Source organism: Manacus candei, unplaced genomic scaffold, assembly GCF_025592945.1.
Source record: "Manacus candei isolate 608988 ecotype Guabito, Panama unplaced genomic scaffold, ASM2559294v1 h1tg000005l, whole genome shotgun sequence".
NCBI lineage: Eukaryota > Metazoa > Chordata > Aves > Passeriformes > Pipridae > Manacus > Manacus candei.
The window spans coordinates 1,739,657-1,752,571 of NW_026138053.1; the positions used below are offsets into that span (position 1 = coordinate 1,739,657).

The 12,915-nt window shown below is 52.4% G+C and overlaps 1 protein-coding gene across 1 annotated transcript in view; it reads right to left on the bottom strand.

The window, feature by feature from the left end:
- ZSWIM5 (zinc finger SWIM-type containing 5) overlaps positions 1-5,889 on the bottom strand; it is a 99,649-nt gene extending 93,760 nt beyond the window's left edge. Inside the window, exon 1 of the mRNA XM_051807493.1 lies at positions 5,188-5,889. Coding sequence (XP_051663453.1) covers positions 5,188-5,866 — 679 coding nt within the window. The 5' untranslated portion in view covers positions 5,867-5,889. The remainder of the gene's footprint in view (positions 1-5,187) is intronic.
- Between the last annotated feature and the right edge of the window lie 7,026 nt (positions 5,890-12,915).

Here is a 12,915-nt window from a genome sequence, read left to right on the forward strand (position 1 = left end):
TAAAATATTCCCTCTAGATGTGAGCAAAATTAAAATCTGCTGTGAATGACGTGCGACTTGGAAGTAGAGAAAGCCAGCTTCTCACCTGGGCTAAGCTTTGCAAAGCACAGGTGAGCTGAGAACAAACTCCTATTGCCTGCTCAAACCAGAAACCGGGACTTGTCCCACTCTCTCTCTGAATAACACTTCAAACCTATTTATTCTTAAAGCCAAAACTAAGAAATAAATATTTTATTTCTTGCGCTTTATTTTTCAAGTCTCTAGCCTCTTTAAGTTAGCATAATTTAATTAACCACCTAGTTAAAAAGACAGCCCAGCCTCAGAGGGTTTGTTTATACTCTTAAAAAAAAAAAGATGCAAAAGCCAATAAATAAATCTGCTTAAAATAAAAGGTTAAAATTCCAGCTGTCATCCTAGCTCTCCCTGCACTACCAGCAAGAAACTCTGGTGGTTTTCATCATCTCCTATTTCAGTTTCTGTAATACAGTCCAGAACACGCTCAAGAAATATTTCACCTATGAGGGAGCAGCAATAAACAGATCATAAGTTTTAACGCCTAATAATACTTTGTTTTAATTATATATGCTAAGGAAAAAATAATTAGAAACCTAAAGAGCTTAATGTATATTTAAAATGTTCAACAGTTTCCATCATGATAGGGCTAATGAACCTCTGCCAACCCCTTTTATGTGGGTAAAAGTATTTTAATATATATGGTAGGACAAAGTAATCTCCCCATAAAGAAAAATAAAGTAAAAATTAATTAGCAAATTGGAAACATGTTGTATAACAAGCATCCCACACAAAATCTAAGAGGATACAGAAACATTAACTCCCTTAGCAGAACTCTAACACAGGACACCAGGTTTCAACCTGAAAAAAACCTTTCACATCCCATGGTATTCCTTATAAACCTGCTCCTGCTGGATACAGCCTTAAACCCAGACCCAGGAGGAGACCAGTCTTTACACAAAACAAAAGCAACCACAATTGGCCCTAGAGAGCCCCATCAAAGTGTTTTCCCCAAAATAAACAGCTCTATAAAGCAACACACCACTGGATATAAATTTAGACTCTGTCCCGTACCACGTCACAGGGGAAGGAAACCAAATGCTCGCTTAAAAGCAAGCATTTTTAGTGGGGAGGAAAAAAAAGGATCTTAAAACCTAAAAGTAGTTTTGAAAAAAAAAAACCCTGAAAGTGGTTTCAACCACATTGGAACCCATTGGTATTTTTACCTCTTAAGCTCCATTTCAACAGGCATCATTACAAATATACACTGACACAAGCCGAAGATTAAAGTGTAACAAAGAGCTTCCAAATCTGAACTCCTCCAATTAAAATGCATTTATGGGTATCATTTACAGGTATCAAGTCTAGCTTAACCTCTGCCCAGGCAGAAGGCTGTTGGAAGCAGGGTTAGAAAATCCCCAGTGCCTGCATGTCCAGCACAGCCACCAGACCAGGAAACATGGGAAGGTACCCAGGACAGGTCTGCAAATCATCAGATAAAATATCCAGAATTAATTGCGGGTTTGAAAAAACCAGGCTCCCTCCAAGTGTTTACAAAGCCAGAGCATTTTAAAGCCCTGCTTCATTGTTACTCTAACAGCAAAAGTAAATTCTGCCTATGTACTTATGGCCGGACCGCATACCTTCCCATCGGGGCACAAAGGCTTATCTGTGGGTAAGGAGCACAGACCGTGGAGGTGCCTAAGTGGCTGGTTACAACACAAAGCTCGACGCTTCCTCTCATGAGTAATCCTAAAACCAATGAAAAAGGAGAATTTCCCCCCCCTAAAACTGCCAGGGACACTTGCCCACCCATCGGCATCCGTGACGACTCGAGGGCAAACCGTATTATACCACACTGGGCAGCGCAGGCGAGAAACATGAATTTGTTCTGCTGGATCACAGCTTACTGTCAAAATCCACCAAAGGTCTTTTCTCTCTCCAGAAACCCAAGAGATAATAGTGTAAAAACTTTTGTTCATAAATATTTATGCGACTGAACTTGTTAAAAATTAACCGCTGTCGTTAAAGGTTTTGTATCCTTTAGGATTCCCGGCATGCAGTGCAGTTGCATGCTTTATATTAAGCCTGGCATTTCTGCATTCCTTTCCTGCATGCTTTTGTCATTTGTCTAAAAATTAAAAGAAAAAAACCCACACACCACACACACACAAAGACGGGATCTGTACACATAATAATAAAGCAGTTTTTAAGGAGACAAAGATGCCTGTGTTCAACATCCAAGATCTTTCTTTGAGCAGGGGGAAAAAAAAAAAATCAATTTAATGACTCCAGTGAGATCAGGGTTTAAGCCTCGTTTAAGTTTTACTAAGCATGAAGGAATTATTGGTTGATAATGTGGCATATATGTTTTTTTTCAGACCTGCCAGCTTTGTAAGCACGAGGGAGCTGGAGCCTGAAGCGCTTTGTCCCCATGAGCACAACCCTCACCCCTCCATCGCCAGAAGGTCATTCCTCCTGGATTCTGTCTTTCAGTTTTTCAAAGGGATTTTTCCAACCACAGAGAAGGAATTTCACATCTGTACTATCCCTATTTTTTCACAGGTCTGAGTCAGAAACACAACTGTATAAACATCTGATCTTTATTAACAGCAAGTCTCAACTGTGCAAACCTCAGGTCATGGCGCCGGGAGCTGGTGGTGTCCGTTCAAGGGATCCTTAGAGGGGAACAGTAGTTTTGATTTAGCGCTGGAGAGCATCAAGCAAGCCAGGGTTGGGGTTTTATTTTTTTCCAAGACATAATGGTTCCCAAGTTCCTATCTTAATTGCAAACACACGCACGCAGCCACAAAGTGTTTGTGTCTCTGGTGGCTGGAGCTCTTCCACCTCACCTTCCAGAGGCATCTGCAGGATGGATGTGGAAAGTTGGCGGAGGACATCTCAGCTATGCCTCCTGTCCGCCTCGGATAAACACACAGCCCTTCACAGCCTTTTGTTTCATGCAAATCTTCCTCCTCCAGCTCAGGGCTGCAAGGGACTGCTGTGACACGGCTGCTCTGGAGACAAAAACTGAGGTGTCTGACCCCCCAACACCCACCCGCTGCCGTCCAAAGAAGAGCCACACCACAGCCAAGGCCTGAACCCCCCCGGCTCCGAAGGCAAACTCCCCTGGCGAGCATCCCGCGCGCCCCTCTCGGGCTGTAAAAACAGGAGATAAATCACCCACCGACTTTGCGGCGAGCGCTTCCAGAACGTGCTGCTTCATCTAAAAAGCTGACAGCTCGGAGGACAATGAGCACAAGCTCTGATTTCAAAGCTGGGGAGATGGTTTAGACTTGTCAGGGGATATGAAACGCCAGAGCCAGGACTGTCCTCCCTGTTTTCTGGCTCGCAGGGAGACAGGACAGATGGGATGCTGGATGCCTGCACTGGGTGTCACTTTGGGATGGGACTGCTCTGCTGTGTCCCACATGCACCTGACCCCAGTGCTCACCCAAATCCTTCACATAACTGGCTAAAAGCTCACCAGAGCCACGTTTCAAAGACAAATAAATTAAAAAACTATTTTAAAAAGAAAATTCCTTTGTACAGAACCAGTCCTGGGTTTAGGCAACCATTACCTCTGTCTCCCACTCCCACACCAGCTGCTCACTGCATACCCACCTTGGTGGGCAGGTCATTAAAACATTGCCTTCAGCAAGCTATTATTTTCCCTTCCCTCCTAATTTTAAAGTTCCTGAAGAGCTACTCCTCTCCTACTAAAAAAAATTATTTGGTTTTGAGTTTCACAGTCTTTTAAACAGAATAATTAATCATCTTAACGCAGCCCTTACAAAATATTAATTCACGCCAAAAAAAAAAAAAAGGGTATAATCATATCCTCAGAGAAAAACCTTTTGTGCTTCAGGAATTTTCACTGCATGTCCTCAGAGGTGGGAGGAGAATTCTTCTGCTGCCTCCTATTCTCACATCTCAAATGGAAAATGTTTTGATAATGCTCTTCTGAATGTAAACTGTACCAAAAGGGATTTTTATTTTTTTAAGCAGCTTTTTTTTTTCCCCAAAAGGAAGAAGGGCTCTTTAAATAAACACAGCCTAACTACCCATTCCTTACAACAAAAACCACCCTCCCTTCACTCATTCACGCCATACCCTGGCACAAGATGAATTTACATTTCGCATTTGCAAAACAAATTCTCCTCGCCTAATGTCATTTTAATGGGAACGCGCATTTCAATCCCTTCCAATAACAACGAGGAGCGGCTTATTTTATGTAAAACACCCCAATTTGCTTCTCTTTAAATATATGCGGATTTCAGATGGGGACAGGGACTAGAAGGACAGGGGAAGAGGAACATTTCCTCTCCTCCAGCGCACACAAAAGCCACCTGCCCATGGAGAGAAAACACGATGCCATTATTCCCACCATCATTCCCACGGCCCCTTCGACACCGAACGAGCACGAGAAGGCCGCGCGCATCCGTCCCCGACACGCGCATCGCGCCAGGTCACCGGTGGCACCCGCCGGTCCACCCAACTTGTCACCCGCCCCCGCTCCCTGCGCTCCCCCCGAGCCGGCCCTGCTGGACGTGCCCCTGCAGGGGCTGGGAAGGGGAAAGCGGTGGCTGATGCCCCATTAGAGATGTTCCAAGCGGGGAAAGCCCCTGATGGAGAAGACAAAGAGGAACGCTCGGAGCTGTTGGAGAAATGCATTATGTTTATAAGCCCATCTCCCGACGGAAGAGCCGGGACCCCCGTGGGACCGCGGGTGGGGGTGGCTCGAGGGTGAGAGGGACCGCGGCTGCGGGGTTAGGAGGGGACCGGCAGAGCTGTGTGCCCTCCACACAACCCCCCCAGCGGCATTTTGGGGGAGAAAGAGGGTGGTCTTTATTTCCCCCCTCGGACTGGACGGACGGCGCCCAAGCTGCGGGCGGCTGCCGGTGACCCCCGGGCACACGAACCCCCCCCGGGGGGGTGGTGTCACCCCCGCCCTCCCGCACACCCCCCAAACCCCAAGCCAGCATCTTCCCGGAGGAGTGCACAGCGGTCCCTGCCCCCGGGGCAGGATTTTCCTGTCAAACCACAACCGCGCCAGACAAAAGGCTGAAGTGCAGGAGGGGATGGAGGCGGCGGGGGGGGGGGGGTGGAGGGAAAGAAGAGGGGGAGGAACGACGAACACAGACGAGCCCCCGGGGGCCCCGTCCCGGCACTCACCGACTTGCAGCACGTTGTCCACCGCGCCGGTCTCCAGCAGGCGGATGCCGCGGCGGAAGGGCAGCCCCTCGCCCTGCGGCGCGGCGGGGGCGGCGGGCGGCGGCGGCCCGGCGGCGGGGCTCTCCTCGCCGGCCGGGGCGGGGGCGGCGGCGGCCGAGGGTCCCCCCGCGGCGGCGCTGGCGGGGGAGGCGGCGGCGGCGGCGCGGCCGGGCTGGAAGCTGGAGTACATGCAGATCTGCCGCTCGCTGCGGGGGAAGCTCCAGTAGACGATGCGGCGCTGGACGGGCTCGGGGATGCGCTGGAAGCGGCCCTCCACCCGCTCGAAGGCCCAGCTCCCCGCCACCCGCTTGGCCGCCGCGTCCAGCAGCGACTCGGGCTGCAGCAGGCTGCCGGTCCCGCCGCCCCCGCCGCCGCCCCCCGGCCCCGCCGCCGCCGCCGCCGGCCCCGCCGCCCCCGCCGGCCCCGCCGCCGCCGCGGGGCAGCAGCCGGGCAGCGCCGGAGCGGCCCCGCTGGCCCCCGCGCCCGGCCCCGCCGAGCCGGCCCCCGCCGCCCCGGGACGGGGGTGCACGGCCCCGGTGCCCCCCGCCGGGCAGGCCCGGGAACACAAGCGCTTGGGGCCCGGGGCGCCGGCGGGCAGCGGCGGGCGGAGCAGCTCCTCTCCCTCTCCTCCCTCCGCCATGGCTGCGACCGACTGAGCCGGGCGAGGGGAGGAGAGACGCCGAGGAGGAGGAGGAGAGGGCGGGGACCGGGGGGTGGTCCCGCCGGCCGGGAGCCGGCCCCGCCGGGGCGGGACGCTCCGCAGCCCCCCGCCCGCCCCCGCCGCCCGTCGGGGCACCGCTCCCACCGGCACCTGCCCGGCTCCGCGGGGTGGGGACGGGGTGGGGAGCGGGGACCGCCCGGTACCCTCCTGGCCGTGTATCCAAGCGGGAGGGGGGACATAAGGGACGCTGTGTCCCCCGTGTCCCCCGCGGGTGCGGGTCCCCAGGGCCCTGGAGGGTGAGGGGCTGTCGGGGCCGTCCGAGCGCCGGGAGCTTGCGCTGAGTCAGCGCGACAAAGGGGCTCGGCGATGCTGGAGGTGGCAGAGCTCCCCCGGGGCAGTCGGCGGGATCGGGACCGCTCCTGCTGCGAGCCCGGCGGTACCCGGTTCCGGCGCCCAGCCTGACCCATAAATCAACACCCATTCTCACCTGTCAATCACCTACAGCTTTACATCGAGTGGCAGAGCAAACAGCAGTGCCCTGTCCTCCAATGGGCATCAGGGTTTCCTTTTTCTTTTCAAGCCCTGTAGCAAAGATGCTCGTCCCACACATCACCGCAGCATCCTTGTGTACAGGGACCACTGGATCCTCTGGCACACGCGGCCTTTGGGAAGGGAGATGAAGAACACAGGCAGTGCTGGCTCCCAGGAGCTCTGCTGTGCTTTCAGGTGGGGTTGCACTAAAGGGACATATGAATATATTCAGCACATATTATCTGAGCCGGCACCTCAAAATCCAGGGAGCTGACTCTTCACCAGGCTCTGCTTCCAGAGGGCTGCCATGACTAAAGTCAACTTCTCTGGGCCTCTCCACCTTGCCAGGACTGGTCACTTTGCTGCTGTGTCCAGCACGACACCATCCCAGAATTTTCCCCAGAAACACATTCCTGTTTTTTTGTCCTATCTAGTTTTAAGTGACAAACCTCTGAGGAAGAGCAGAGCTCACAGGTCTCAGAGTTCAGTTTTCTTGCTATTATTCGCAGTGCTTTGAGAATCCAAGACCAGTTCCTTCCTATCTGCAGTTCAGTCACATCTAGACCATTACCGGTTACTCCCTTGTTGCAGAGATCTCCTATTTATTCTTACTGACAGAGCAAGAGTACATTTCCTGGAATAACAGTGCGATGCAATTAGGGAACAGGAAATAATTATGCGCCTTTGCTATGCCACAAGATACCTCCAAGCCCAAGGTCTCCTTTGCAGGACACGGAGGGAAGGAATCAGGTCTCAGGCAGGTGGTGAGAACAGGCAGAGCTACTGCAATGAGAGATCTCCATTTTAGAGAATAAGACACATGCTAATCGATGAAGGTCAGGAAGAGGTTTTCCTTGAAGGCTGAGGTGTTCCTTGCTGCTGCTGGTCTTGTTCAAAATAATGAGTGCTAACAGTGGCAGGGCCTGGCCTCGGGCAGCAGCAACACACAGATTTGTTTATATTTTTTCCAGGAATCACATCCCCATTTCTTTAACCCTGAAGGCCATTTCACTCTCTGTAAGAGTTTGTTGCGACAGGAAGCACTTGCGACAGGAGCACGTCATTTTGCTCATCACCTCCGCTCACTGTCTTGCTGGCAGGACCTGGGGGGATGAGAAGGGCTTTGACTGCCTCCCTGTCTGCAGAGAGGGACTTCTCTGGGCCATCCCAAAGCACCCTCCTGGCCCAAGGTAGAGCACACCTTCGTGGCAAAGACCAGTCCAGCAGGATTGCAGGCTCTTCCAGTCTGGGCTCTGGTGTCACAGAGTTTCTGCTGGCATCTGTGTCTCCCCGCAGCTGCCAGGTCTGCCCAGGCAGAGGGTGAGACTGCAGGGGAGCTGGGACACAGCACCCCAGTTCGTCTGGTCCCTCTGTCACCAGTCGCTGCTGAGCTCACCTAGTGACAACCTTGAGTGTCCTTACTTACGTCGTCCCCAGACAGTGCCAATAAAGAGGATTTTAGACTTCAGCCCAAGCAGGGATGTTATTCATTCCCAATGAGCTGACTTTTCATTGCATAAAACATATAATCCAGAATCAAATCAAAGCAAGGTCGGTGCAGTGGCTGGCCAGCCTGTCTCTGGGGGGTTAGCATGTTATTTCAAAGACAAACCAATCTATTTTTCCTCTCCCTCCTCATTCTGAACATTTGCTGCTCCCCATTCCTCCCCATGTCTCCCTGTGCCTTTCATTACTGCCTTGAATTTCGCAAGGGGGAGAGCTCTCCTCCTCCCAGAGAACATGGACAGACCTCTTCTCCCTGGGGAAGGATGCAAAATGTCAACCTCCCGCCCAGCCCCTGATGCTGCTCATTCAGAGCCTGGAACCAGGTACATCAATAATTCACCGCACGCCTTCCTGAGCCCAGCCATTTGCTGAGCCTCTACCACCAGCAGCCCTGGTTCCTCTCCTGGCTTTGAGGCTGCTTGGTTGGGGTCTGTGACCCACCAACTCCAGCCATCCCAGCCTGACTGTTGGTATTATTCACAAAGCATTGATTTTTTCCTGCTGGCCTCAGAAAGCATTTTATTTTGAGTCCATGACTACAAAATTTACTGACCAAAGGGTCTGGAGCCCCCAAGATTCTACACCACAGTTAGGCAGCAATGCAATGCAATGTCCTGGGAAATTCTTTCGATGCCAGCTCAATCAGAAGTCCAGCTCTAAGTTAAAGGTGCTGTGGAGCAAGAGAACTGCTTTTGTCTTGCTAGAAACTGAATTCAAGGGCCCTGGAAAGGAGAGAGGCCAAGGATGCTGCTGAGGTGCCCTCTGGGGTTTCCTGGCACCTGTGCTTTGTCTTGTGTCAGACAAGGTAAGTGATGGCTGGTGCCACATCTCAGCCCAAGAGAGTGTCACCTCCTTGGCTGTTCCCACACTTCATGTAGCTGCCCTCCTCTCTCCCCACCACACCCAAAACCCATCCTCTGCAGAAAGACTGCCTTTCTTTGGGCATCTTCCCCTCTCTTAGATGCTCTCGTGCCTCTTTGACACTGCTTTGACTCCAAACAGTCCATGCTGTGCCCTCACTAACATGGGTGACACTGGCTGAGCCTTGCAGAGATGACAGGAGAGCTTTGCAAGACCCAGGGAGCACCAGGGAAGTCCTCTGGTGACAGATGAAGATATACAAGGGCAGCAGAAGCTTTATGGCCAACTAACAGTGGGAAAGGAGCAGGATAGCAGAATGCAGGCAGACACCAAGCTCCTGCTCCAGACAGTAACTTGGCTGCTCCAAAGCAGTCAAAGCTGGGTTTATCAGCAGCCATGGTACTCATTGGAAGTGTGACTGTTTCTACCTTTCCAATATTGCTGGTGCTGTTCAGAGCAGAGGCAGGAGGGAAAGGACACAGGGAGTAACTGCCTTAATGCAGTCAGGAGTAGAGGGATCTATTGCCCAGGATAGTTATTCATTAGCATGCCCGTGGATCCAATGTCCAGAGGGAGACAGAGAGCACTGCTTTGTGAAATATTTGGCCTTGCAAGCAAGAGGAGGAACACCTTGGTTTGGTTGCCCATAGAGTTGAGCACTATTTTTAGATTCTCCAGTGCCTAGTAAGGTCTCCAACGAAGCATAGGCTGGAGTTGGAGTTTTTGCCATCAAACCGTTTGAATCCCCTGTGGATTCTCCACTGATTCATTAGCGCTGAGTTATTGCTGTGCTCCTCTTTCAGCAGGGACTCTAATAAAGTGGTTTTTCACTAGCCAGCCAGTTATTTTATGAAACTTTCCAGAACTGACAAGCTCAGAGACTTCCTTCAGGTGTGACTGCGTTTGTCTGTGTACTCAGAAGAGAAAAGCAAGGACAGAAAGAATCATCTCCCTGCTCCAAGCATGGGCTGAATTCCAAGATCAGGTGCAGGATGGCTGCTCTCACCCTTACTTTGACACAGGAACAGCTCTGCTTGCCTGTATGTCCCTATATTTGGTAAGGGATGTGTAGGTTTAAAGCATGGGATGCTCAGGGTGCTTCTCAGAGAAGCTTCAGCTTCTCTGCTCTTTGTCTACTGCCAAAGGGGACAGCAATACCTAAGAAAAACCACAGGCCATCATTGATCCAGGATCTAGGAGGCATGCACACAACACCATGTCTGGAGAAGGCATCTCCAGGGCATCCCATGACACATTGTCTCGCCTGCCATGTACCACAAACACCAGGAGTTTGGATCTGGCAGGGCTGGAGGTGCAGGAGGATTTCAGAAGGAGGGTGGGGTGTGTGAGCAGGAGAGAGTTGGCAAGCCCTGCTGTGGGGACGGGGCCTGTGGGCAGGATGCAGGTTGGGAAGCTCCTTTGTATGGTTGGAGTGGGGGTACCCAGAGGAGGAACAAAATGGTCTGGAGCAGGAGTGAGGAAGGGAGAAAAATGGAGCGAGGTCCTTGGGTATCAGGTGTCAGGATGGGGCAGGCACAGATTCCCCCTTGTACCCAGACAGAGAGTTCTGGCTGTCAGGAGCTGTTGTTCCCTCTCTCCCCCACACATGACATTACATCTCTGGCTTGCCAGGACTGCCTTCCCCAGCCCCCGTAAGATTAGCAAAGTGCTGAGCCTCTGCCTTGCCATAGAGATTTCTGCACCCTTCCAGCAAACGCATTTGCTGTGCAGGCCAGCAATTAAGCACAGAGGAGCTGCTGGGCGAAGACCCTCGGCTTCCAGGAGAAACAGTCACCTCCCCAGCACAGAGTCTAAAAGCACAGAGTGCTCCAGAAAGTTACTCAATCCCGCGCTGGAGAGAGATGTCCGTCCTGGCCAGGCTGGCTGTCGCGGGGCTGAGCTCAGCAGAAAGGAGCCCTCTTGGCCCATCACCCCTCCTTTCAGCCACTGAAGTTCCTTCCCCTTAATTAGAGATGCTAAAATAACCGGGGAATCATTTTGCAGGCTACAAGAGTATGAATAAAAGATGGTAAAGTGAGGGGGAAACAATGCTCCTGTCAGCTTTCAGCATCGGGTCTGCCCTGGCCTTGGAGATGTGAGTGGGTCGCAGGGTCCAGCTGGGTGGAAAGTCAGAATCAGGCCAGGGCTGGAGCTCATTCCTCTGCCCTCCATCACTCAGGGTCCCACTCCCTCTCCGTGGGCACAGATCACATGATAACCCATCCCAGCCTTTTACCCTCTGCATTTAACACAGTTTGTTAATGGTAATTAAAATGTAAGTAACTCTGGGCACGGAATGTTATTCTAGGGAAGAAGGGGAGAAACAGGTGGGAAACAACACACTGAACCAACTTCACTTTTTTCAGGGAAAAGAGAAAAGGATCTGTGATGGAGAAAAGACAATACAGACTCTGTGAGCTGAAAAACAACACAGAAAAGGCTGAAAGCTGGACAAACTCAGACTCAAGGAGAAGCTACAAAATCCTAGCGATGGAGGGTAATTAACGGTGGAACAGGGGAGTGTTGGAACCCAGGCACCGACTGCTGGCCCAGCCAGGAGAGGCTCCATGGAGCTGGAGTGGGCTGCCTGTGGCCTGTGCCACTGGATCTAGGTACATAAGGCATCTGCCATCATCCCAGGCTGCTCTCAGCAGCGGGATTTGGGAGCCAAGTATCACACCCAACTTGTCTGGAGGAGAGGCAGATGGAGAGAGACAGGGCAAAAAAGGAGCATCTTGCTAGCTGCTTCCCCAGCAGGAGGGCAAGAGAGGGGAGCATGAATTTTAGCAAAGCTGCTGTGAACACAAGGACCAACACAGAATCCAGTCTCAGCCCTGGGCACCTGCTGTCTGGTGCAAATCCATGTATGGTGAGATGGGCTCAAATCCATGTGCTGGTGAGATGTGTACATTGGGTTTGGTCTGCTGACACTGGGCTCCTTTCAACCCCCTGATCTAAACCATAACTAACAGAAGCAGACTGTGCTGAGTGGACAAAGAAAGGTGGTGAAGCCATAAAAAGCTGTGCCATCGTGGCACAGAGAGCAGCCGTGCAGGAATGAGAGCTTTGGTATCCTATGGGGCTGGGGCTCCACCTCTGCCTCCCCTAAACCACTCTGGACCCACCAGGATGGAGAGAAAGAGCTGGGACAGGTCTCTCGTAGGTCATCAAATGGCCATGGAAAGACTTGAAGGCCTTTGGAGGAAAGATAGAGGTTATAGAGGAAACAATAGGAGAGGTAAACCTGTTGAATGTAGCTTTGCTCAGAAGTCAGAGAGGTGTGTCCACCTCTGTCCCTGGGGACTGCTTTGGGGTGACCCTGCTCTCCCTCTGCCAGCAGACAATGGGGCATGACAAGCAACTGGGCTTTGAAAACCCAGGGACTGGGCTCTATCCTGCTGGGGGCCTCGTGCCCATCCTGGTCCCACGAAGAGGGAGATGGGAATGAATGAGGCCAAAATCTGACACACTTCTGCAGACCCATCTTCATCAGCCTCCCACACCTGAGACCATGCAGGGAACAAGAGTCACTGCTGCTGGTTCACCTCTGCTGCTGTTTCTCTGCTCCGTCCCATCTCCTCGGGCAACGCTACACCAAGACTGGGCCTCTTCACCAGGGTCATCAGCAAGCTGGCCAAAGCCACCAATGATCTCTCCATCCCTCATTCCACAGCTCCTAACCCACAATGGAGATAGGTGGCTGCCATCCCCAGGCAGCAGCAGTCACCCCGACCCCATGGAAGCCAGAGGGGCCCGGCTGGGCTGGACTTGGGGGACAGAAATGCAGCCGCCCGCATTTATTTTGCCTAACAACAGTGATCCCTCTGTATATTTTCATTCTGTTTTCCTAGGCTCAGCTGCCTCCTCAATGAAATGTTTCCAAAGCAGCCTGGCTTGGCAGCACGCCAGCCCCGGCTGCCAGATGAATGGGCGGAGGAGGAGGGACCCATTCCTCTTCTTGACACAGCATCGCTGCACAAGAGGCCTCTGTTGACATTAGGACTGGCTGTTCCCCCTCTCCCAAGAGGATCTGCCTGGCCCTCTGTAGGAGCAGCATACAGGGCCAAGGCTTCATGTGATGTGAAACTGGCATCTCTCCTCCTCCAGAGTGGTGGCACAGCCACAGACAC